This window comes from Leucoraja erinacea, chromosome 3 (genome assembly GCF_028641065.1).
Source record: "Leucoraja erinacea ecotype New England chromosome 3, Leri_hhj_1, whole genome shotgun sequence".
In the NCBI taxonomy this organism is placed as follows: Eukaryota; Metazoa; Chordata; class Chondrichthyes; order Rajiformes; family Rajidae; genus Leucoraja; species Leucoraja erinaceus.
Window position 1 is genome coordinate 540,430 of NC_073379.1, and position 27,855 is coordinate 568,284.

Here is a 27,855-nt window from a genome sequence, read left to right on the forward strand (position 1 = left end):
ATGCGACTCCATGCGGCAAGCGCTACTTAATGTGGTCGCTTGAGCTGTACGGCCTCGCGGGGCCAGTCGCACTTTGATCGCCGGAGCCGTATAGAGTTGTGCGGAGCTGCTCCCGACATCACGCGGTGCTCCGAAAAACTGATCGCGTTCAAAAATTCCGCGCGGCAACATCCTGCCGGCCCGCAGCCGCCTCGAACTTCCCGCGGACTTCGCTCGCACTTCATATCGCACACTCGACCTTCGCACGCCCCCGCTTCTGGTTAGGTAGCGCTTGCCGCATGGAGTCGCTTAGGTCGCGCTTGCCGCATGCAGGTCGCATGCTCGTGGGACAGGCCCTTAACTCTTGAAACAACTCAGTAAAGTAGAAAGAATGATATGAGCTATAAAGACATATCATAAGATCATAAGAGATAGGAATAGAATTAGGGCATCAGGTCTACTCTGCCATTTAATCATGGCTGATCTATCTCTCCCTCCTAACCCCATTCTCCTTCATTCTCTTCCCATTTAGAAAATAATGTACCAAACTCCACACTTTGCTACACTCTATTCCATCTGCCACTTCTCTGCCCACTCTCCCAACCTGTCCAAGTCCTTCTGCAGAGTCCCTGCTTTCTCTACACTACCTGGCCCTCAACCTATTTTCGTATCATTCGCAAACTTGGCCACAAAGCCTTCAATCCTCTCGTCCAAATCATTAATATATAACTTGAAGAGCTGCGGCCCCAGCACCGAGCCGCACGGAACTCCGCTGGTCAGTGGCGAACAACCAGAAAAAAGCCCCCTTTATTGCCACTATTTGTCTTCTGCCATCCAGGAAACCTGCTATCCACGCTAGTATCTGCCCTTTGATACCGTGGGCTCTCATCTTCCTGAGCAGCCTTTCCTGTGGCATCTTATCAAAAGCTTTCTAAAAATCGATGTACAACATCTACTGACTCTACTTTGTCTGTCCTGCTATTAATTTCTTCAAAGAATTCTAGCAAATCTGTCAGGCAAGACCTCCCCTTCACAAAGTCATGCTGACCGGCCTATTTTATCGTGAACTTCTAAGTACTCCATAACCTCATCCTTTATACTGGACTCTAAGATGCTACCAACCACCAAAGTCAGACTAACTGGCCTATAGTTCCCACTGTTCTGTTTTGCTCCCTTCTTGTGCAGTGGGGTAATATTCCAATCATCTGGAACCACTCCTGACTCGGGTGATTCTTGAAATATCATTATCAATGCCTCCACAATTTCTGAAGCCACCTCTTTCAGAACCCATTTAATGTACAATTCTGGATCACATATGAAGTATGAAAAAATAACCGATTATTACTAACTAATTTGCTGCAGGCATAGTGAATAATTGTAGAAAGGAAACCTTTTATCTAAGGATTTATAAAAGATTGGTGGTGTGTATATTGTTGAATATCTTAAAGGAAATTGGTATGGTGACATTATCTTGTGTTTAAATACATCAGTCAGTGATCATTAGATGAGTCACTTACCAGGCCTGTTTGCAAACAATGATATTGAGATGTGGTGATGTGGTTCCCTTTGGAGTCATTAGTTTAAGTCCATTTAGACCAGATATCCCATTGACCTAGTGAGTTGCAGTTCATTTCTCAATCAATAGTTTAGATGTCCCAACTACTTCACTCATCAATGACCTGTGTTCTACAGTATTCGTAGCCATGAACATTTAGGCTCAGATGAGGTCCTTGATCAGAATACTGCTGAATTTTGCAACTTCCAATATATATTGTAAATAGTTGCAGCCCCAGCACCAAGCCTTGCGGCACTCCACTCCCCACTGCCTGCCATTCTGACAGGGACCCGTTTATTCCTACGCTTTGTTTCCTGCCTGCCAACCAATTCTCTATCCGTGTCATTACCCCACCCCCAATGACATGTGCTCTAATTTTGTCCACTAATCTCCTGTGTGGGACCTTATCAAAGGCATTCTGAAAGTCCAGTTCAACTGCATCTCTGCAACTGGTACGATGAATCTTCAATTAATATGTTAGCTTGTCTTATTTGACTGAAAGAATGAACTTTCTGCCAGGTTACATTTATTTTGATGGTATGGAACGATGGGCCAAATGGCATTTTTTCAACGACATGGATTTCTACGATTCCTTATAAACTGGAAAATTGCCCAAGCAGAAATCCGACCAATTAATAGTGAAGATAGACACAAAATGCTGGAGTAACTCAGCGGTATCGGCAGCATCTCCGGAGAGAAGGAAAGGGTGACATTTCTGGTCATAGAATCATAGAAAATAGGTGCAGGAGTAGGCCATTTGGCCTTTCAAGCCAGCACCGCCATTCATTGTGATCATGGTTGATCATCCACAATCTGTAATCCGTGCTTGTCTTCTCCCCATATCCCTTGATTCCGCTAGCCCCTAGAGCTAACTCTTTTAAATTAATCTAGTGAATTGGCCTCCACTGCCTTTGGTGGCAGAGAAGTCCACAAATTCACAACTCTCTGGGTGAAAAGGTTTTTTTCACATCAGCTTTAAATGGCCTCCCCTTTATTCTTGGACCATGGCCCCTGGTTCTGGACTCCCCCAACATTGGGAACATTTTTCCTGCATATAGCTTGTCCAGTCCTTTTATAATTTTATATGTTTCTATAAGATATCTTCTCATCCTTCTAAATTCCAGTGAATACAAGCCCAGTCTTTCCAATCTTTCTTCATATGACAGTCCTGCCATCCCGGGGATTAACATGGTGAACCTACCTCAAATGAGGAGACCAAAATTGCACACAATACTCCAGATGTGGTCTCACCAGGGCCCTGTACAACTGCAGAAGGACCTCTTTACTCCTACACACAAATGCTCTTGTTATGAAGGCCAACATGCCATTAGCTTTCTTCACTCCCTGCTGTACCTGCATGTTTACTTTCAGTGACCGGTGTACAGGTCTTGTTGCACTTCCCTTTTCCCTAATCTGACACCATTGAGTTAATAATCTGCCTCCTTGTTCATGCTGCCAAAGTGGATTATCTCACATTTATCTACATTATACTGCATCTGCCATGCATCTGCCCACCCACTTAACATGTCCAAGTCACCCTGCAACCTCTTAGCATCCTCTTTGCAGTTCACACTGCTACCAAGCTTTGTGTCATCTGCAAATTTGCTAGTGTTATTTTTAATTCCATCATCTAAATCATTAATATATATTGTAAATAGTTGCGGCCCCAGCACCAAGCCTTGCGGCACTCCACTCGTTACTGCCTGCCATTCTACCAGGGACCCATTTATTCCTACGCTTAGTTTCTTGTCTGCCAACCAATTCTCTATCCATGTCAATACCCTACCCCCAATACCATGTGCTCTAATTTTGCCCACTAATCTCCTTTGTGGGACCTTATCAAAGGCTTTCTGAAAGTCCAGATACACTACATTCACTGGCTCTCCTTCATCCATTTTACTTGTCACATCCTCAAAAACTCCAGAAGATTAATCACACAGATTTCCCCTTCATAAATCCATGCCGACTTGGGCCAATCCTTTTACTGGTATCAAAGTGTGCCGTTATTACTTGTTTAATAATTGACTCCAGCATCTTCCCCACCACCGATGTCAGGCTAACTGGTCTATAATTCCCCATTTTCTCTCTCCCTCCTTTCTGGAAAAGTGGAGTAACATTAGCTACCTCCAATCCACAAGAACTAATCCTGAATCTATAGAACTGGGAAATGATCACCAATGCGTCCAAAATTTCTAGAGCCACCTCCTTGAGTACCCTAGGATGCAGTCTATCAGGCCCTGGGGATTTAACAGCCTTCAGTCCCATCCGTCTCCTACCCAATACTATTTCTCGCCTAATGCAAATTTCTTTCAGTTCCTCTGTCTCCATAGATGCTCTGTCCTCTAGTACATCAGGACTTTTCGGGCCAATCGTGAAAATATACATTGAGTAGACTTCCGTAATGGAGATTGTATAAAAAGCAGCACTACGAGCAAAATATGCAGCATGTAAGAAAAAAACTTCACAGGTCCATTTTGGTCTTCAAGAGTTGGATAGAAATAAGCCCAATATTGTTTGCAGATACTGTAGGCCTGGTAATTGACATCCAATGATCACAGACAGCGTTAGTTAAACACGATATTTTTCACCATACCAATTTTCTTCAGTATTCAACTATATACACCACCACCAATCTTTTACCGACCCTTAGATAAAAGGTTACTTTCTACGGGTCCGAAAAAGTGTTCGATCCGAAATGTCACTTGTTGCTTTTCTCCAGAGATGCTTCAGCACTTTTGGTCTATCTTTTCTGCAATAATTTGCGATGTCTGCAGCAAATTAATCAGTAATATGTTCATACTTCATATGTAATCAAAAAGTTCGAGTAACTCAGTGGGTCAGACAGCATCTCTAGAGAAAAGGAAGAGATTACTTTTTTTCACCGATTCCGTTTCCAGAGATGCTGTCTGACCGGTTGAGTTAGTCCAGCTTTTTGTGTCTATCTTTGGTTTAATTCAGCTTCTGCAGTTCCTTCCTACACATTGAGTCATAGTCATAGAGTGATACAGTGTGGAAACAGGCCCTTCGGTCCCACACCGGCCAACATGTTCCTGCTACACTATTCCCACCTGCCCGCTTTTGGACCATATCCCTCCAAACTTGTCCTATCCATGTACCTAACTGTTTCTTAAACATTGGGATAGTCCCAGCCTCAACTACCTCCTCTGGCAGCTTGTTCCATACACCCACCACCCTTTGTGTGGAAACGTTACCGATCAGATTCCTAGTAAATATTTTCACCTTCACCTTGAACCTATGTCCTCTGCTCCTAGATCCCCCTACTCTAGGCAAGAGACTCTGTGCATCTATCCGATGTATGCCTCTCATGATTTTATACACTGTAAGAGCACCTCTCACCCTCCTGCACTCCAGGGAATAGAGTCCCGGCCACAGATAGAAATAGAGGGTTCTTTGGGGATTTTGTTTCAAGTGTGAAATCCATTTTCCCACATGTTTAATGTGGAATATTCAGGAAACAAACAGCAGAAGAAATATTAGATTTTAACTTTAACAGAAAAATAGTAGAGAATTAATTTTCAAGAGATACAAGGTCCTTGTGGCTCGAAATAGCCTCAGAGTGCTGAGGAAAGCCTTTGTGCACCATTCAGACACATTAAAAAATGAAATGAACAATTGAATGATTGAAGATTGTTATTTTTTTTAAATCAACTTTTGGCACTTCAAAAATAACTCCAGATAATTAAAGGCAGCATCCTCTCGTCTTGGAAATTTTAGTTTAATTTAGTTTAAAGATACGCCGTTGAAACGGACCCTTTCGGCCCGCCGAGACCGCACGGACCAGCGATCCCCGCACATTGACACTATCCTACATACACTAGGGACATTTACACATCCACCAAGCCAATTAACCTACAAACCTGCTCGTCTTTGGAGTGTGGGGGGAGACCAGAGATCTCGGAAAAATCCCACATGATCACGGGGAGAACGTTAAAAACTCCGCACAGACAGCACCCAGAGTCGGGATCGAAACCCGGGCTGCAAGCGCTGTAAGGCAGCAACTCTACCGCTGCTATACCGTGCCGCCCACAAAATATATCTTTCATCAGCCCGGGTTCTATATCCTGGAGAGAATACTTTCACTGGAAGGTCTGCAGCCATTTCAAGAAGGGCTATGAGGGGAGGGTAAAGAATGCAGGCGTTGGCAGACCCAAAATCAATGAATAAAAAGAAAAAAGGATAACGTGATGCTACTTTATGAATGCAAGCTGCAGAACAGAATCTCCATAGAAATGTAATTTTACTTCCATTATGATGTGATATATAATTTAGAAACATAGAAACAATTTAGCACACCTCCGCTTCTCAGAAGAGAACATTTGGTCCCTCCATCAAGAGACTCTCACTCTTCCTTTCCCAATATTACGAATCCCTATCTCACTTGAATGAATGAACGCTTTGACTTTGACAAATGACACGTGGCTTTGAAGACAATTCCATCTACCTCATTGGGGACCTTCGGACTATTTTTGATTAGACTTTACTGGCTTTACCTTGCACTAAACGTTATTCCCTTATCATGTATCTGTACACTGTGAATGGGTCAATTGTAATGGTGGCCGCTATTTGTATACGGCGGGTATACAAGCAAATAATTTCACTGTGCCTTGTCACAAGTGACAATAAAGTATTCCATTCCATGCCGTTTATCCTCTTTCTGCTGGCTGGTTAGCACACAACAAAAGCGTTTCACTGTACCTCGGTACAATCAACAAAACTGGACTGAACGGAGTAAATGGGACAAATAGAAGGCGGTTGCTTTACCTCCCATGGAGACGCGTCGGAACTTTTCCTGCACGGCGGTGTTTTCGGGCGGTGGGCTCCCATGTCCTGCTGCTGCCGTGGCAATGGCAAACGCTGAGGCAGGAGACACAGAGCATCGAGTGTTGTCCATCTCTCTGCAACCAGGTCCCATCACACCAGATTGAACTGCATTATTTAAATATACAAAGGAAGTTCTTAATTCCATCATTGTGTAGGTGCAGTTAGCGCAAACTGTGCGACACCAAATGAGAAGCATTCTAGCTTTTTGCCTTTGACCCTAATGACATTAATTAAGCCATTGCTGAAATTTAAATTAAGTTGCCAATTGTGGTCGATTGTAATATGTTTTGATGCAGAATATGAGTACCTGCAGACAGTGAGACTTATGTTGTAAAGCATATTTATAACTTCTGCATTGACTGCGGTAACCTATTTTTGATGTACATATTTATGCTTGAACTTTTGTACATACAGGTAGTTGTGTTACATGTGAATATACAAATTGAAGATTGTGAATATTTTTACAATGTCAGTATGTTGTGGTACTATTCACCAGCAGAGGGAGCTGCATCGTTTTCCTGAAGTATGATAATTCAAACATTTTTGGTAAAAGTCAAGATTGTTTTGTCAAACATGTCAGGACAGGAACAATGACATTCTAACTTGCAGCAACTTTACAGCACAGAAAATGCAACAACACTACAAATAAAAATACAATAATTGATCAGTGATACTCGGTAAAGTCGACCAAAATTGAATCTGAATCTAATGGTGCAGGCCAAACTACATGGTACCATCTTGAAAGCACAAATCCACAGTGGTCCAGTGCTGAAGTAGGCTTGTAGTACAGTCTGAAGCAGGGCCTCGACCCAAAACATCACCCTTTCATTCCCTCCAGGGATGTTGCCTGTCCCGCTGAGTTACTCCAGCTTCTTGTGTCTAACTTGTAATACAGTTATGCAGGGCCGATCAATATCCTGATAATTAATGAGAAAAATTTGTACTTGATCCTGAAATGCAATGGTTCTCAAGTTCCTGTAGCTTCTTCCTGACAGAAGCTGAGAGATGAGAGCATGGTCACACTGGTGCGGGTCTTTGATGATATTAGCTGGCTTGTTGAGGCAGTGCTTCCTGCTGATCCTTTCGATGGAGGGGAGGTCAATACCTGCGATGGACCAGACAACGTTCAACACTTTCTTCAGCCTCCTTCATTGTTGGGTGTTCCAATGACTGAACCAGGCCGTGATCCAACCAGCCTGTACGCTCCCAATCACACACCTGTAGAGGTTTGATGGAGTATTCAGTGACATTAATTGCATCAATGTGCTGTGTCCAGCAAAGATCTGGAAAACAAGTCGAGTCTAAAAACTGAAGACCAGTTTTGGCTTTGGCCGATTTTGGAAATAAGATATCAGAATAGATGTACAATGAACACCCAGTTCAAAAATCAAACGTCCATCATAACCTCGTGCAATTTGCAACATCCACTCCATAGAAACATAGAAACATAGAAAATAGGTACAGGAGTAGGCCATTCGGCACTTCGAGCCTGCACTGCCATTCAATATGATATTGGCTGATCATCTAACTCAGTATCCTGTACCTGCCTTCTCTCCATACCCCCTGATCCCTTTAGCCACAAGGGCCACATCTAACTCCCTCTTAAATATAGTCAATGAACTGGCCTCAACTACCTTCTGTGGCAGAGAATTCCAGAGATTCACCACTCTCTGTATGAAAAATGTTTTTCTCATCTTGGTCCTAAAAGATTTCCCCTTTATCCTTAAACAGTGACCCCTTGTTCTGGACTTCCCCAACATCGGGAACAAAATGTTTCACCATCCACTTTCACCTCTGATGTACCTTCCTCTCCCTAGGGTAACTTTCATGCAACAGCGGTGTACAGTTTAAGACCTCCTTGACAGATGTTCATTTGAGCAGTAATACCAAGGCAAGCAGCCGATGAATAATTTTTCTGGAAATGTCCACCACATCTGGCTGGTGCTTTCTCTTTCCTCTTTGTCTTTAGCTCAAGATTGCTGCATCTGCGGTTTCTTGTGACTCAAAGGAGATGAATGTTTTATGAATGTGAATATGAATACTTTTATTGGCCAAGTATGGGCACATACAAGGAATTTGCCTTGGTGCTCCGCTCGCAAGTAACAACACAACGTACAGTAAACAATTAAGAGTAGAACATTAAAACATTAAGAATAAAACATTATGGTTTAAACATGTGAATGAAATAAAATACTAGAGCAAAAGGAGGCTACAGACTTTTGGTTATTGAGTAGAGCAACTGCTCGTGGACAAAAGCTGTTTTTATGTTTGGCTGTGGTGGCTTTGACAGTCCGGAGTCGCCTTCCAGAGGGAAGTGATTCAAAGAGTTTGTGGCCAGGGTGCGAGGGGTCAGATATAATTTTACCCACTCGCTTCCTGGCCCTTGTAGTGTACTGTTTGTTAATGGGGGGAAGGTTGCAGCCAATAACCTTCTCAGCTGATTAAACGATTCGCTGCAGCCTCCAGTGTCATAATTCAGTGTCATAATGATACTCAAGCCATGGAAGCACAAACTCCAAATTACATTATTCTCTTTGCAAGCGTTTCTTCCCAGCTGTTATCGGGCAACTGAACCATCCTACTACAACTGGAGAGTACTCCCGAACTATTGGGCTCCCTCGGACTATCTTTGATCAGATTTTACTGGCTTTATCTTGCACTAAACGTCATTCCCTTACCATGTATCTGTACACTGTGAATGGCTCAATTGTAATCAGTCTTTCCGCTGTTTGGTTAGCATGTAACAAAAGCTTTTCACTGTAATAAACTAAACTGAAACTGAAACTGAAAGAATCGTGAAATACTTACAACAGCAAAGGTTTCAGGAATCACAAAATCAACAAACCTGAATTTTCTAATAAATTACATAGTGGTAACAAGCTATGTCTTTTGTAGCCACCTTAACACAACCCTTCAGAAATGCTCAACAGGAGAAAATAGTACAGAGAGTAGCTACCTAGGTCCTTAAACCTGCCCTGACACTCAATAATAATGGACCCGCCTATTGACATTTTGTGACTCATAGTCTGGAACACCCAGATCCCTCGGAACATCACTCACATAGTCTCCCTCCATTTAGTCTTTTGATTAACAAGGTCAAGATGCAAAGTAAAAAATAATTGCCTTTTTCACACAAAGGTTGGTGGGTGCATGGAACAAGCTGTCAGAGGAGATAGTTGAGGCAGGGACTATCCCATCATTTAAGAAACAGTTAGACAGGTACATGGTTAGGACAGGTTTGGAGGGATATGGACCAAGCGCAGGCAGGTGGGACTAGTGTAGCTGGGACACGTTGGCCGATGTGGGCAGGTTGGGCCGAAGGGCCTGTTTCCACACTGTATCACTCTATGACTCTAAGTTTTATATTCCGAGACCCTATTTACAATGTTGAAAATACCATCCTGACATAATGATGAGTTTCTCAAGTTCAGGTGTTCAAGTGAGTTTACTGTCATGTGTCCCTGATAGGACAATGAAAATCTTGCTTTGCTTCAGCACACAGAACATAGTAGGCATTTACCACAAAACAGATCAATGTGTCCATGTACCATAATATAAATATATACACACATGAACAAATAAACTGACAAAGTGCAAATAACAGATAATGGTTATAATCTTGATAACATCCCATCATTTGTGTGTGTGTGTGTGTGTGTGTGTGTGTGTGTGTGTGTGTGTGTGTGTGTGTGTGTGTGTGTGTGTGTGTGTGTGTGTGTGTGTGTGTGTGTGTGTGTGTGTGTGTGTGTGTGTGTGTGTGTGTGTGTGTGTGTGTGTGTGTGTGTGTGGCTGCATTATTTATGATGAAACTTAAAACATGGCTAAAAAATGTCACCAGGGTCTCTGAGGGATGAATGTAATTTTCTAGGCACTCTATGCTACAGCTGTCTTTGCATCCGATCTGCACCACCACAGTGAAAACACCATCTGGTATATTCTTGAGACCTGACCCTTTAGGGAGGATGATCCCAAACAGTGTCACTGGTAGCCTGCAAATCCATACTGTTTCTTCACAATCCGTAATAATAAAATGGTTCAAAGAGAGGGTAATTACATCAGTACTCCTGCTAAATTGCTGTGATCACATTGAGGAGTTCAAACGGTGTCAGGAATTCACGCTCATCGTTGGAACTCTGCATCGCGATCACGGCCAGCATTATAATGTATTTCAGAAAGTGAATTTGTCTCATGATCCTTTGTCTTTATATTGGAGCTCATTGCTTCTCTTCTTGATTAAAGATGGACAAGCTCAAATAATTAAGAGTTTTATGGAGAATATTGGATTTTCAGCAATTTAATTTTCCACACAGTTGCAGTTTTTATTTTACAGTGTGTGTTGGGAAAATTCACTCTCCTTCATAGATTATAAGGCTATTAATCAAAACAACAGGAGTAAATTGTCTTGAGTTTCCTTAACCCCGCTGTCATAAACAGGATTACAGCTGGGTTTTCCTTCAAGTTATGGGTGAGTGGGCTTCAGCTCTGGGTGGCGGGTCCTTTGAATGGTGGGGAATTTGGCTCATGGGGGGAGGGGTGCCTTCCGCTTGGGAGGAGGACTGGTTGGGGGTGGCAGTTCGTTTTGGGAGGGTAAGTTCGGCTAGGGGGAAACGGAAGGGGGTTGGGAGCTCGGTTCGGGAGAGGTTGAGGGAAAATCAGTGGGGTTGGTGGGGGGGGGGGGGGGGGAGCTCAGCTTAGGAGGGAAGAGGATGGAAGGGGAGTTTAGCTCAGGGAGGCTATTTGGTGGAGAAGCTCAGAATGAGGGAGTTTGGCTCGGAGGGAGTTGGCTTAAGGGAGTTCAGATTTGGGGGGTGTGGGTGAATCTTGGCTCAGGATGGAAGGGAGTTCAGTTCGATGGGGGAGCAGTGGGTAGTTTGGCTCGGGGGTGAACAGCTTGGCTCGGAAAAGGAAGTGGGGGGAGTTTTGTTCGGAGGAGAGGGAGGGGGTAGTGTGGCTAGGAGGACTTTGCCCACTAATATGCAGGAAACCAAGGCTATGGTAGTCCACACACACACACCTGGCTCCCATTGCTGGGCTCCTGTCATTACTCCCTCCTACATACAATGCAACTACTTTAAGTGGCTTATCTAAAGATTACAAACACACATCTTACCATTAATTCTGAGCAGTTGCTGGCTGAGGGGATCATGTCTAACACAATATTTCTGTCGGAGTCCTGAGTGTGCCAAGCATGACGAGTTAATTTAAACAAAAACGAGTAATAACTTCCCCCCCCCCCCCCTCCACAAACTTTAGGCTACTTTAACGGTAAATGTTTACACGTGTACGTCTATACAAGGAAGAGATTCAGTTGCATGACAGATGCAAGGAAAGGTCTAATGACTTCATTGATATGTACAACCACATCAGGCTAAAGTGCATTGCAAGGTCTGTTTTGAAAAGAGTAGCAGACCATTACATATCATCATGTTCATAGGTTCTATGAGCTGAATTAGGCCATTCGACCCATTAAATCTACTCCACCATTCGATCATGGCTGATCTATCTCTCCCTCTCAGCCCCATTCTCCTGACTTCTCCCCATAACCCCTGGCACTCGTATTAATCAGGAATCTGTCAATCTCCGTCTTTAAAATATCCATTGACTTGGCCTCTACAGCTGCCTGTTTCTTATTGTAGTGCTCATTAACAAATACAAATGAATTAATACCAACTCCACTGTCCAGCCCACATCTGCTCTGTCCACAATCTAGATGGCAAAAGTCACATAATTAGCTGCAAACAACTTGGTGCATTTAATGTAGCAGCTCCCTGGTGTGGTGTCACACAAATTTGGCACAGAACTAGTGCAGCTGGGGTATTGTTGGCCGGTGTGGGCAAGTTGGGCCGAAGGGCCTGTTTCTACACTGTATCACTCTATGACCACAGAGAAGAAAGGGCAAACTAACACAACCTTGATAAAAGTTGTATGTTTTAAGGTGTTTGGTCAAAGAAGAGACGAAGTTGGAATATCAGAGAAGTCCAGGAAAGGTATTCCAGAATTTCAGGCCAAAGCAGCCAAATGCATTGGAGAATTGATGATCTTTCTTGCTACAAAGAAAAGCAACATCTACATCTTCCTCAAGTATATTACCATCTTTCCTCACACCTCCACTTTTGTGTCATCTGCAGGTGTGTCCACTGTGCCTTGTACACCGGAGTTCAAATCATTAAAATATATGGTGAAAAACCTGTTACCATAACACTGATCCCTGGAGAACTTCACTGTCTGTTTCCCCCCAATCCAAAAATAACACACTACCCTCTGCTTCTGGTCACATGTACATGAATAGGACAGGTTTGGAGAGATTTGGGCCAAATGCAGGTAGGTGGGACTAGCGTAGCTGGGACATGTTGGCAGGTGTGGGCAAGTTGTATTATAGCTTGAAAAAGGCGACAGATAGCACAATGGGCTAAGAGTTCGGCTGGCGACCGGAAGGTAGCCGGTTCAAATCCCGCTTGGAGTGCATACTGTCGTTGTGTCCTTGGGCAAGACACTTCACCCACCTTTGCCTGTAATGGAATGTAATTACGGCGGCAGGCGCGGGCACACCGCGACGCCCTGTGTCTCCCTTTCAAGGGAGATGCTAAAAATGCATTTCGTTGTCTCTGTACTGTACACTGACAATGACAATAAATTGAATCATTTCATTTCATTTCGTATTGAAGGGCCTGTTTCCACACTGTATCACTCTATGACTTAGCCAGTTTACTAACAATGGTGCTACACCCAATTTTATTCTACAGTTGTCTATCTTGATGACGAACCTACAATGTGGCACTTCATCAAACATCTCCTGAAAGTCCATAAATACCACCTCAACTCATTCTGCCTCGTCAATCTCTCCCAAATTATAGCTTGAAAAAAGTTCAGATCTCACCACGAACTTCTAAACTCTGGGAAATATTGGCCCTGGTTTCTGCAAACTTTTCCAAGAGGAGAATTGTAACCGTTGGGATATATGTAGTAAATCATATCAGCATTAGCTTCAGCATTACATGGTAAATAGTAGGGAATTGAAGAATACAGTTGAACAGAGGGATCTGGGTATAACCGTGCATAGTTCCTTGAAGGTGGAATCTCATATAGATAGGGTGGTAAAGAAAGCTTTTGGTATGCTAGCCTTTATAAATCAGAGCATTGAGTATAGAAGCTGGGAAGTAATGTTAAAATTGTACAAGGCATTGGTGAGACTAAATCTGGAGTATGGTGTACAATTTTGGTTGCCCAATTATAGGAAGGATGTCAACAAAATAGAGAGAGTACAGAGGAGATTTACTAGAATGTTGCCTGGGTTTCAACAACTAAGTTACAGAGATAGGTTGAATAAGTTAGGTCTTTATTCTCTGGAGCGCAGAAGGTTAAGGGGGGACCTGATAGAGGTCTTTAAAATGATGAGAGGGATAGACAGAGTTGATGTGGACAAGCTTTTCCCTTTGAGAATAGGGAAGATTCAAACAAGAGGACATGACTTCAGAATTAAGGGACAGAAGTTTAGGGGTAATATGAGGGGGAACTTCTTTACTCAGAGAGTGGTAGCGGTGTGGAATGAGCTTCCAGTGGAAGTTGTGGAGGCAGGTTCATTGGTATCATTTAAAAATAAATTGGATAGGCATATGGATGAGAAGGGAATGGAGGGTTATGGTATGAGTGCAGGCAGGTGGGACTAAGGGGGGAAAAAAAAAAAAAAAAAAAATTGTTCGGCACGGACTTGTAGGGCCGAGAGGGCCTGTTTCCGTGCTGTAATTGTTATATGGTTATATGGTTATTTATCCAGCCCACCACGGGCACCAATGTACCATTGTGGGCTCCATCTTTGCTTGATCATTGGTGCCGGCTCTGAGTTGTTCTGACCCCTTTCATATCTCTAGTTTCCCTCTCCCCTGACTCTCAGTCTGAAGAAGGGCCTTGACCCTATTCTTTTTTCCTCACAGATTCTGAGTTACTGCAGCATTTTGTATTTATCTTGGTGTAAACCAGCACCCGCAGTTCCTTCCTACCCACCAAATATAAGTTATGGGATTAATAGTAAAACAAATATTTCAAAAAAATATTATTAACTTACTCCATTCGTTGCCCTTTCACAAAATGTTTAAGACAGTGACAAAATCTATGAAAAGTATTTTTCCTGTTTTGTGCTTGAAGAATCTCTATCATAGAAACATAGAAAGTTGGTGCAGGAGCAGGCCATTCAGCTCTTCGAGCCAACACCACCATTCAATATGATGATGGCTGATATTCTCAGATTAGCAGATAAAGCAGGCAAACAAGTATGGAATAAATTCTGATAATAATAATTAAGTTTGCATTTTCTATACCTCTCCTGATGCTTCTTCTTAACTTGCTACATATATCAATGCGGGGATGCTCTGAATTTTCTTCTGTTTGCAGGGGCCACTCTGGCGATGAGGGACCTTTGCTCAGATCCAGTGGTACTTTGCTCGCTACAGGAGGTGGAGAAACAGTTGGGCTGTGAGCAAAGGTCGTACCGGATGTGGACGACGTGGAAAGGTCAAGAGCTCCCGTTCGGGAATTCACCGGCGAGCTGAGCGACAGCTTCCGGGTTCGGACGGGCGAGGACGTCCGAGACAACGACAGCGGAGGAGGCGATGAAAATTTCCGAGACAGTCTTGGGGATTTGCCATCGTTTGGGTGCTCAGATCGATTGCTTTGATTAGAGGCAAAAAACAGTTCCAGTGATCTGTGAATAAAAAGAGAACAGAATGAATTTGTTCATTAAAGGGCAGCATGGCGCTTGCTGACTTACAGCACTTGCTGCGCCGGAGACCCAGATACGATCCCAACTACAGGTGCTGTAAAATGTATACCTAATCGTCACCCATTACTTCTCTCCAGAGATGCTGCCCATCCCGTTGAGTTACTCCAACATTTTTGTGTCTATCTTCGGTGTAAACCAGCAATAAAAACTCTTTTGTCAGGCTGGTGTTCATAGACTACAGCTCGGCATTTAATACCATCTTCTCCTCCAAACTGGTTACCAAGCTCACGGATCTGGATCTCTGCGCATCCCACTGCAATTGGATCCTCGACTTCCTCATCCACAGACCACAGTCTGTCCGTATTGGTGGAACGTGTCATCCTCGAAATCAATCACCAGGGGAGCACCTCAAGGCTGCATGCTCAGCTCCCTGCTGTACTCACTCTATACTCATGACTGTGTAGCCGGACATAAAGCGAACTCCATCATCAAGTTCGCCAACGACACCACTGTTGTGGGACGAATCACTGATGGTGATAAGTACAGAAGTGAGATTGACTGATTGACCAAATGGTGCCAGCACAACAACTTAACTCTCAACACCAGCTAAACCAAGGAACTGATTGTGGACTTTGGAAGGGGTAGGATAGGGACCTACAATCCCGTTTATATCAACGGGACGATGGTGGAAAGGGTCAAAAGCTTCAAATTCCTGGGCGTGCATATTTCCGAAGATCTTTCCTGGTCCCAGCACATTGATGCAATTATAAAGAAGGCACATCAGCGCCTCTACTTCCTGAGAAGACTACGGAGAGTCGGTATGTCAAGGAGGACTCTCAAACTTCTGCAGGTGCACAGTAGAGAGCATGCTGACTGACTCCATCGTGACCTGGTTCAACAACTTGAACGTCCAGGAGTGGAAAAAAATAAATAAATGCAGAACGTTGTGACCACTGCTCAGTCCATCATCGGCTCTGACCTCCCCAACATCGAAGGGATCTATCGCAGTCGCTGCCTCAAAAAGGCTGCCAACATCAGCAAAGACCCACACCATCCTGGCCACACACTCATCTCACCGTTGCCATCGGGAAGAATGTACAGGAGGTTGAAATCTGGAACATCCAGGTTCAGGAATAGCTGCTTCCCCACAGCCATCATGCTATTAAACACAACATCAAAGTTCTGAACAATAACAGTCTATTATTACTTTTGTACTTTATCTGTTTATTTGTTGTGAAAATATATGGTCTATGGTATATGGACACACTGAACTTTTATCTCCTGTTCTTAAGAATTACAAATTTCTTAAGGGGTTGGACAGGCTAGATGCAGGAAGATTGTTCCCGATGTTGGGGAAGTCCAGAACAAGGGGTCACAGTTTAAGGATAAAGGGGAAATCTTTTAGGACCGAGATGAGAAAAACATTTTTCACACAGAGTGAATCTGTGGAATTCTCTGCCACAGAAGGTAGTTGAGGCCGGTTCATTGGCTATATTTAAGAGGGAGTTAGATGTGGCCCTTGTGGCTAAAGGGATCAGGGGGTATGGAGAAAAGGCAGGTACAGGATACCGAGTTGGATGATCAGCCATGATCATATTGAATGGCGGTGCAAGCTCGAAGGGTCGAATGGCCTACTCCTGCGCCTATTTTCTATGTTTCTATGTTTTGTATTACGTTTACATATTCTGTTGTGCTACAGCAAGCAAGAATTTCATTGTCCTATATGGGACACAGGACAATAAAACTCTCTTGACTCTTGATCTGCAGTTCCTTCCGACACTAAGTATAAGCCAAACCTACTATATGCAAGTATTTTTTTAATAGTGCTGATGGTCTCCATCAATGGACATGGTCAGTCTGAGCCCAAATGCCAGGGCAGTGAGTGCATTGTTGAGCTTGAGGACCCAATACCCCTGCCCAATCTGACAATGGTGCTGCCTGATCTGCTAGCCACTGCCTATTGCCTTTCCACTACATAAAGTATGTTTGCTCTGATTCAGCGGGGTGATGAGCAGTAGATTAAACAATGCGACGGCTCTCTTTTAAATTGGAACTTCAAGTAGGTTTTCTTTAACAATTGCTAGAATGTATAGAAATGCTAAGGAAGGAACTGCTGATGCTGGTTTATACCGAAGGTAGATACAAAGTGCTGGAGTAATTCAGCGGGTTATGCTGCATCTCTGGAGAAAAGGAACGGGTAACGTTTCAGGTCAGAACCCTTATAGAACAGAATAAAACAGAGTTCTTCATTAGGATGGAGAGTGACATTGTTAATTCAGAAACAATGGTTCTGAACTTAAAGAAAGGTAACTTTGAGGGTATGAGACGTGAATTGGCCAAGATTGACTGGCAATTAATTCTAAAAGGGTTGACGGTGGATATGCAATGGAAGACATTTAAAGACTACATGGATGAACTACAAAAATTATTCATCCCAGTTTGGCAAAAGAATAAATCAGGGAAGGTAGTACATCCATGGATAACAAGGGAAATCAGGGATAGTATCAAAGCGAAGGATGATGCGTACAAATTAGCCAGAAAAAGCAGCATACCGGAGGACTGGGAGAAATTCAAAGACCAGCAGAGGAGGACAAAAGGCTTAATTAGGAAAGGAAAAATAGATTATGAAAGAAAACTGGCAGGGAACATAAAAACTGACTGCAAAAGTTTTTATAGATATGTGAAAAGAAAGAGATTAGTTAAAACAAATGTAGGTCCCTTGCAGTCAGAAACAGGCGAGTTGATCATGGGGAACAAGGATATGGCGGACCAATTGAATAACTACTTTGGTTCCGTCTTCACTAAGGAAGACATAAATAATTTGCCGGAAATAGCAGGGGACCGCGGGTCAAAGGAGTTGGAGGAATTGAGTGAAATCCAGGTTAGCCGGGAAGTGGTGTCGGGTAAATTGAATGGATTAAAGGCCGATAAATCCCCAGGGCCAGATAGGCTGCATCCCAGAGTACTTAAGGAAGTAGCTCCAGAAATAGTGGATGCATTAGTAATAATCTTTCAAAACTCTTTAGATTCTGGAGTAGTTCCTGAAGATTGGCGGGTAGCAAACGTAACCCCACTTTTTAAGAAGGGAGGGAGAGAGAAAATGGGGAATTACAGACCAGTTAGTCTAACATCGGTAGTGGGGAAACTGCTAGAGTCAGTTATTAAAGATGGGATAGCAGCACATTTGGAAAGTGGTGAAATCATTGGACAAAGTCAGCATGGATTTACGAAAGGTAAATCATGTCTGACGAATCTTATAGAATTTTTCGAGGATGTAACTAGTAGCGTGGATAGGGGAGAACCAGTGGATGTGGTGTATCTGGACTTCCAGAAGGCTTTCGACAAGGTCCCACATAAGAGATTAGTATACAAACTTAAAGCACAAGGCATTGGGGGTTCAGTATTGATGTGGATAGAGAACTAGCTGGCAAACAGGAAGCAAAGAGTAGGAGTAAAACGGGTCCTTTTCACAATGGCAGGCAGTGACTAGTGGGGTACCGCAAGGCTCAGTGCTAGGACCCCACCTATTTACAATATATATTAATGATCTGGATGAGGGAATTGAAGGCAATATCTCCAAGTTTGCGGATGACACTAAGCTGGGGGGCAGTGTTAGCTGTGAGGAGGATGCTAGGAGGCTGCAAGGTGACTTGGATAGGCTGGGTGAGTGGGCAAATGTTTGGCAGATGCAGTATAATGTGGATAAATGTGAGGTAATCCATTTTGGTGGCAAAAACGGGAAAGCAGACTATTATCTAAATGGTGGCCGATTGGGAAAGGGGGAGATAAAGCGAGACCTGGGGGTCATGGTACACCAGTCATTGAAGGTAGGCATGCAGGTGCAGCAGGCAGTAAAGAAAGTGAATGGTATGTTAGCTTTCATTGCAAAAGGATTTGAGTATAGGAGCAGGGAGGTTCTACTGCAGTTGTACAGGGTCTTGGTGAGACCACGCCTGGAGTATTGCGTACAGTTTTGGTCTCCAAATCTGAGGAAGGACATTATTGCCATAGAGGGAGTGCAGAGACGGTTCACCAGATTGATTCCTGGGATGTCAGGACTGTCTTATGAAGAAAGACTGGATAGACTTGGTTTTTACTCTCTAGAATTTAGAAGATTGAGAGGGGATCTTATAGAAACTTTAAAAATTCTTAAGGGGTTGGACAGGCTAGATGCAGGAAGATTGTTCCCGATGTTAGGGAAGTCCAGGACAAGGGGTCACAGCTTAAGGATAAGGGGGAAATTCTTTAAAACCGAGATGAGAAGAACTTTTTTCACACAGAGAGTGGTGAATCTCTGGAACTCTCTGCCACAGAGGGTAGTTGAGGCCAGTTCATTGGCTATATTTAAGAGGGAGTTAGATGTGGCCCTTGTGGCTAAGGGGATCAGGGAGTATGGAGAGAAGGCAGGTGCGGGATACTGAGTTGGATGATCAGCCATGATCATATTGAATGGCGGTGCAGGCTTGAAGGGCCGAATGGCCTACTCCTGCACCTAATTTCTATGTTTCTATGTTTCTAAAAGTATTTCCTGCATCCTGGGGGCATGAACATTGAATTCTCCTAATTTTGTTAGCCCTTGCTGTCTCCTCTCTTTCCTCCCTATTTTCTTCGTTCCATAGATGCTGCAGTACTCGCTGAGTTTCTCCAGCATTTTTGTGTACCTTTCATTTTCCAGCATCTGCAGTTCCTTCTTAAACAGGGTAAAGGTGCTGTTGGACAAGACTTTAAACCAGTGGTGCTTAACCTTTTTGGCCCCACAACCCCATCAGACATTCTTGGTTAGTACCGTGACCCCCGAAACAAAAATTGAAAAAAACATGTCTGCCAATACCCAGTCAATGGGGCGACTGAAATTGCTTTGCAGCCATCAGGCGATCAAAACGAGGATGAATGCTCATGTCAGTATTCACCACAAGCCTATTGTGTGCCTTCGTTTTCAGAGTTACCATGGTTGAGAATCCAGCCTCACAGCAATAGGTTGAGGGGGACTGGACCAACAGGGTCAGGGCCCTCTTTGAAAGATCAGGACACTCCTTCAAACGTGGCGAGCTCTTGCTCCATGAAGTCACTCTTGAGCTGCGCATCTTCACGAATGCGGTAAAATTCAACCTTCGCAGCCACGTCTGTATCGCTGATGGCACCATCTTCAACAGAAAAGGATCAGACGATCCACTCATCACGAGAGCGGTCGTGCAGTCCGGGGAAGTAACGTTTGATGACTTCACTAATTGCCAGAAGGTGGGTTGAGATCTCCTCATGGAAGTGGCATTCAGCATCTGCTATAGCATCCAGGAGAGGTTTCATCTCGCATTGGCAGAATCCTGGAGGGGACAGGGGCTGTCTCCTTCATGTTTTGAGAGGTAGGGGACAATCCCCCCCCCCCCCATGTTTTGTGAAACATGTTGCAGCAAAAACGCCACCACAGCCTCTGTCAGCCAGCTCCATGATGGTAAGTCCACAGGCTCTGCGACCTGAGCCCTCGAGGTTGATTCCAGTTGGAGGGTGCCAGCTCCTAGAATCTAGCAGCCCGGACTAGCTGCGGTTCCCAGGTCGGCTCACCTGCCCCGGGACTGGCTGCAGCGCCCAGGTCACGAAACCTAATTGAAAAAAACTACGCCTGCGGGCCGGATGATTTTGGGTTACAGGCCGGATCCGGCCCGTGGGCCGTAGGTTGCCGACCCCTGTCCTAGATGTTAGGCCTCATTGTGTCCCCCCCATGTTTTAAAAGCGATTTCCACCCATGCAGGGAAGATAGCCGTGTCACCGTCCTGGACTCTTCTCTGGTAAAGGTGAATCTTCCTCCTGAACGCTGCCACTTTATCACTAGCCATGTGTAGCATTGGGAGGTTTCCTTGAAATAACGGATTCAAGGAATTCACCTTGGCGAAGAAGTCAGCCAAATAAGCAACCTTCGTCATGAATAGTTCATCCTGCATCTTTTCCTGAAGCTGATTCTCCTTGTCGGTACACCCTCTCTCCAAGAACAGCGCTATTTCCTCTCAAAGGTGAATCACACGATTGAGAACTTTACCATGTGAAAGCCAGCACACGTGGAATATCAGAACAGTGAAGTTAGGCGCCCATTTCTTCACACTTCACTTTGAAGATTCTTGAGTTTGCTGCGTTCCCTCGTTTGTGGTTCACAATCTTCACCACATCAGAAATCACTTCTCGAAGACCAGATGGAGAGTCTTCATCGCTAAAGCATGGCGATGTATCATGCAGTGGATGAAGGAGACATGGGGAGCGACATCCTTCACGAAGGCTTTGAAGCCGGATCTGCAATCAACCATGGAAGGTGCCCCATCTGAACACATCCCAAGAAGTCGTTCCCAGCCAAGCTCATGATGAGGAAGGCTTCCAGCATTCTGAACACATCTTCTCCCCGAGTGGTAGTGGCCAATGTCTCTGAGAACAGGTACTCCTCCTTCATGGCTTCTCCGTCGACGTAACGAACGTAGACTAGCAGTTAGGAACATGAGGCAACATCTGTTGACTCGTCCAGTTGCAGTGAATACACTGGACTGCTCTTCACAGCGCTCACTACTTGCAGCAGAATATCATTACTCATATTCGAGATTCGACTTTTGACTGTGTCATTCGAAAGGGAAATCTGCCTGAACTTGTTTGACTGCTGTTCCCCCAGCACCAACTTCACTGCTTCGAGAGGGCATGGCTTGATAAGCTCTTCACCGATGGTGTGTGGTTTCTTAGTCTGTGCCATTCGATAAGCAATCCGGTATGAAGCCTCCAACACTGCTTAATTTTCACGAGCGCAGTTTCCCGCCAAATCGATGCGGGAGCCCTTGAGTTCGGCTTCTTTTAGTTTGAAATAGTCCACGCCCTTCCCCGCCAGGTCGCTGTGACAAGACTCCAAATGGATCTTCAGAGTTTGCTGGGCTTCATGCTCTCGTGGCTCAAAACCTTGGCACAGATAACACATTGCGGTTAGACGGTTAGACAGTCGCATGGCTAGGACAGGTTTGGAGGAAAATGGACAAAACGCAGGCAGGTGGGACTAGTGTAGATGGGACATTTTGGTGGGTGTGAGCAAGTTGGGCCGAAGGGCCTGTTTCCACAATGTATCACTCTGTGATAGAACTAATGTACGGGCGATTGTTGGCCGGCATGGATTTGGTGAATCTAAGACTCTATGGATTGCTACCTTGTCGTGGTCGGGGAGCTTGTGTGTCTCAGTGACCCCTAGAGCTATGCCAGCGGGAGATTCATCTCCTGTTAGGGTCTCCCATGCTGGACAGGTCGAAGGGTAGAGGCGAGACAAAGAGCGAGCCACTGGTCCTCCAGGTTGGAGGTTGAGCACACGGCTAACAACCCCGTCTTGTAAAACAAATATGTTATGGAAACAGCAACTGAAGGAATCAATACCACTGAGTTGAGGACCTTCGTTGCTGCCCTACATGCCAGAAAGCATAATAGGCAGTAAGTAAGTAAGTAAGTAAGTATGACTATGGCAGGTAGACAAAAATGCTGGAGGAACTCAGTGGGTGAGGCAGCATCTATGGAGAGAAGGAATAGGTGACGTTTCGGGTCGAGACCTATTCCTTCTCTCCATAGATGCTGCCTCACCTGCTGAGTTCCTTCAGCAGTTTTGCCCACCTTCAATTTTTCCAGCATCTGCAGTTCCTTCTTAAACATATAATTCTATGGCTATGAGCATTTAAATGCCAAGCGATCACTATCTCGAATAAGAGAAAACCTTATCAACATATGCCCCAACCTTTTAACAGCACCACCACCGCTGAATTCCCCCACCATCAAAAGCACTGAAGTCCTGAAGCTGAACCAGGCTAAGATTCTATAAATTACCACAAATTCCAATGTTTATTCCTCTCAGCCCTACCTGACAGGGATGGAGGTAAAAGGTTTCCTGTAGATGTCTGCCAGTTTCTCCAGGACCACAAGGGCAGTGCTGAATATTCGGTAGGTGTGGAGGAAGGTGTTGAGGAAGTCGATGCTGAGGAAGCGCAGGTCGGTCAGTCGCTCCAGCAGCCTCTCCACACTAGCGTAGCGGATCTGAGGCACTTTACAGGAGTTCAGTGTCTTACTGAAGCAGATGTCAGCATCGTCACTATGAAGTCGGATGTCTGACCTGAGGAAGATAACGACAATCTTCATCAATCTACAACCCCCTTCAGCAACATGTTTAATTCAGATAGACACAACATGCTGGAGTAACTCAGCGGGACAGGCAGCATCTCTGGAGAGAAGGAATGGGTGATATTTCGGGTCGAGACCCTTCTTCAGACAGAAGGAGCTTGAAGAAGGGTCTCGACCCGAAACATCACCCATTCCTTCTCTCCACAGATGCTGCCGGTCCCGCTGAGTTACTCCAGCATGTTATGTCCATCTTCGGTGGAAACCAGGAGCTGCAGTTCCTTCCTATACTAATGTTTCTCTTTAGTTTAGTTTAGAGATACAGAGCAGAAACAGGCACTTTGGCCCACCGAGTCCACGCTGCCCAGCGATCCCCGTACACTAACACTATCCTACACACACTGCAGACAATGTACAATGATACCTAGCCAATTCATCTACAAACCTGTACGCCTTTGGAGTGTGGGAGGAAACCCCGGAGAAAACCCACGTGGTCACGGGGAGAACATACAAACTCTGTACAGACAGCACCCATAGTCAGGATCGAACCCGGGTCTCCGGCGCTGTAAGGCAGCAACTCCACCGCTGTGCCACCATGCCGCCCGTGTCATTGGGTATAATAATGAAAGAAAGCTATTGTCTGCAGGCTTGATTGACTAATGTTTAAATGAGCCGGTAAACAATGCTTTTAATTATGCCTTTCCGCTGCCTGCTTAAAGGGCCTGTCCCACGAGCATGCGATTCCATGCGGCAAGCGCGACCTAAACGGCCGGTCCCTCCAGCATGCGCCTGCATGTGGCAATTGCGACCTAACCAGAAGCGGGGGCCGCGCGGAGGTCGAGTGAGTGACATAAAGTTCGAGTGAAGTCTGCGGGAAGTTCATGCGTGACGTATGGCGTTGAGGTGGTCGCGGGCCGGCAGGCCGTTGCCGCGCGGAATTATTAAATACGGTCAGTTTTTCGGAGCACCGCGCGATGTCGGGACCAGCTCCGCACAACTCCATATGGCTCCTGCGATCGAAGTGGGACTGACCCCGCGAGGCCGTATGGCTCAAGCGACCACATTAGGTCGCACTTGCCGCATGGAGTCGCTTATGTTGCACTTGCCGCATGGAGTCGCATGTTCGTGGGACAGGCCCTTTACTACTTGCCATGAGGTCAGAATGTGTAGCAGCATTGGTATTCATTTCATAGTTTTCAAGGAACATTTCAGCCATAGTGCATTGTTGATTTGCCCTCACTGTGTGGGTCTACTGTGTGGTGGCAGGTAGGAAGCAGCGTTCAGTAGGAGCTGCCATCTCAGGCAACATGTGCAGTGCACGTACAAAGTAACTGGCAACATTGGAGTGGGTGAAGTCAAGGGAGCTCACCAGTGCAATTCAAAGAGGCTTCTAAAACTTGGTCTGTAAGGTGACGGTGGTGCAAGTGTGAATGCATTCTTTTGATATGGGTAGGGGTGGGGTGGGGGTCGGGGTGGGTGCAGTGGGGGATTTGTTGCAAGGTACCTCATTCAAGAGATGACAGCCAAAGCAGAGGAGAGGATGCGGAAGCACAGTGGTTCCATCGCTAGACAACATCCAGAGGTACAGGCCATTAAGTTGAAAACATAAAATCATGTAACATGTATAAAATCATGAGAGGAATAGATTGGGTTGATGCACAAAGTCTCTTGCCCAGAGTAGGTGATTCGAGAACCAGAAGGGCATAGGTTTAAGGTGAAGTGCGAAAGATTTTATCGGAGTCGAACGGGTAACTTTTTCCACACAAGGGGTGGCGGGTTTTTGGAACGAGCTGCCGGAGGAGGTAGTTGAGGCTAGGATTATCACAATGCCAGAAGCAATTAGATATATGGATAAGACAGGTTTAGAGGGATATGGACAAAACGCAGGCAGGTAGGACTAGTGTAGATGGGACATTGTTGGCTGGTGTGAGCAAGTTGGGCCGCAGGGCCTGTTTCCACACTGTATGTCAGGGCTTTCATATGAAGAAAGACTGGATAGACTCGGCATGCACTCGCTAGAATTCAGAAGATTGAGGGGGGATCTTATAAAAACTTACAAAATTCTTAAGGGGTTGGACACGCTAGATGCAGGAAGATTGTTCCCGATGTTGGGGAAGTCCAGAACAAGGGGTCACAGTTTAAGGATAAAGGGGAAATCTTTTAGGACTGAGATGAGAAAAAAAATTTTTTACACAGAGAGTGGTGAATCTCTGGAATTCTCTGCCACAGAATGTAGTTGAGGCCAGTTCATTGGCTACATTTAAGAGGGAGTTAGATGTGGCCCTTGTGGCTAAGGGGATCAGGGGGTATGGAGAGAAGGCAGGTACAGGATACTGAGTTGGATGATCAGCCATGATCATATTGAATGGCGGTGCAGGTTCGAAGGGCCGAATGGCCTACTCCTGCACCTATTTTCTATGTTTCTATGTTTCTATGTATCACTCTATGACTCTATAAGGTTAAATCCTACCACAGCAGCTGGGAATTTAAATACTAATGATTAAATAATTTTGAAAATTAAAAACTTCGTTTCACTAATGGTGCCCATCGGTTATGGGAGGATGGCATATTTTATGCCTTAAAGTTAAATCCTTAAAGTTAAGATCTACCAACAGCACAATGGGCAAGATTCTTTGTTGCGAGGTTTGAGCAGCCTGGCAGCTTTGTTTTTTTACCCCTTTTTTCAAGTGAACTTTGTGAATGAATGGAGGGTGAAAGTAAATCAATAGCTGCATTGTTTGGCATTACCAGAAAAGAAAATTGTGGGCCGGTGTGGGCAAATTGGGCCGAAGGGCCTGTTTCCACACTGTATCACTGCATGAATCTATGGCCCCCCTCCCCCATTGGGTCAATTTTTGTCGAAATCACCCCTGCAAATCACTTACCTTATCATATGAGGCACAGTCACTTTTGAATATTCCTCAAACACATTGGTCATGAGCCCATTGCACCGTATGTTGTCTATACACTGCAATAATACAAACTCCAAACCATTAGAACCACAATGATATTTTCCATTAGATGCAAAGCAACTCAGAGGAGAAAATAAGTTAAAATAATCTAATCTTCAATAGTTTTACAGGAAATAAAATGCATGAGAAGAAGCTTTTAGTAATTTTGTTTCATTTTCTCAGTGATGGAGTTGAATGCCTGGATCAATTGTGTGTCTCTGAGAGACACAAGAAGCATGCTCCATAAACTGCCCAAGGAACGGTCACTCTCCAGACTAGCACGTAACACCATTACAGACCACCAGTGGTGTTGATGAACCTACTCTGCTAAAATGCTTTAGAAGCCTTTAATATTATTGAACATGAATTACAACTTGCATTTATGTAGCACTTTAATATTGGGAAAGATCTCCTAAGACAGTAGATAAATGACACGGTGACACAGCGGTAGAGTTGCTGCCTTACAGTACCAAAGACCCAGGCTCAATCCTGACTATGGGTGCTGTCTGTACGGAGTTTGTACGTTCTCAGCCCCTGATCTGCTCCAGATTTTTCCCCACATTCCAAAGACGTACAGGTTTGTAGGTAAAGATTGTACATTTTTCCTAGTGTGTAGGATACTTTTAGTATGCAGGGATCGCTGATTGGGGCAGACTCGGTGGCCGAAGGGCCTGTTTATGAATAAGGGGTCGGCCATTTAGAACGAAGATGAGGAAAAACTTTTTCACCCAGAGAGTTATGAATCTGTTGACTTCTCTGCCTCAGAAGGCAGTGGGGGCCAATCTTCTGGATGCTTTCAAGAGAGAATTAGATAGAGCTCTTAAAGATAGCAGAGTCAAGGGATATGGGGAGAAGGCAGGAACGGAGTCCTGATTGTGGATGATCAGCCATGATCACAGTAAATGGCGGTGCTGGCTCGAAGGGCCGAATGGCCTACTCCTGCACCTATGATCTATTGCCTATTGTTTTATGCTGTATTGGTAAACTGTACTAAACTAAACTAAATAAAAGTGTGTTTGTGGAGCAAAACATAAGGTAAAAGTATTAACAAGACCACCGTTTTCAATTTTCATCCCCTTCTACCAACACAAATCACCCACCAGATCCTCTTCCCCTATCTGCCCTTCATGTCTCATAGAAACATAGAAAATAAGTGCAGGAGTAGGCCATTCGGCCCTTCAAGCCCACACCGCCATTCAATATGATAATGGCTGATCATCCAACTCAGTATCCTGTACCTGCCTTCTCTCCATACCCCCTGATCCCTTTAGCCACAAGGGCCACATCTAACTTACTCTTAAATATAGCCAATGAACTGGCCTCAACTACTTTCTGTGGCAGAGAATTCCACAGATTCACCACTCTCTGTGTAAAAAAATGTTTTTCTCATCTTGGTCCTAAAAGATTTCCCCCTTATCCTTAAACTGTGTCCCCTTGTTCTGGACTTCCCCAACATCGGGAACAATCTTCCTGCATCTAGCCTGTCTAACCCCTTAAGAATTTTGTAAGTTTCTATAAGATTCCCCCTCAATCTTCTAAATTCTAGCGAGTACAAGCCGAGTCTATCCAGTCTTTCTTCATATGAAAGTCCTGACATCCCAGGAATCAGTCTGGTCTCCCTTGATTATTCCCACTATCACCTTTATCAGATTCCAGCATCTGCAGCCTTTGTGTGCCTACGTTTCCACTTCCAGCAA

At 44.6% G+C, this 27,855-nt stretch overlaps 1 protein-coding gene across 1 annotated transcript in view; it reads right to left on the reverse strand.

Moving 5' to 3' along the window:
• Window positions 1-27,855, reverse strand: part of rasgrf2b (Ras protein-specific guanine nucleotide-releasing factor 2b) — a 220,075-nt gene that overhangs the window by 48,054 nt on the left and 144,166 nt on the right. Inside the window, exons 13-16 of the mRNA XM_055631130.1 lie at window positions 26,093-26,175; window positions 22,954-23,202; window positions 14,692-15,074; window positions 6,317-6,481 (exon numbers count right to left, since the gene is read on the reverse strand). Coding sequence (XP_055487105.1) covers window positions 6,317-6,481; window positions 14,692-15,074; window positions 22,954-23,202; window positions 26,093-26,175 — 880 coding nt within the window. The remainder of the gene's footprint in view (window positions 1-6,316; window positions 6,482-14,691; window positions 15,075-22,953; window positions 23,203-26,092; window positions 26,176-27,855) is intronic.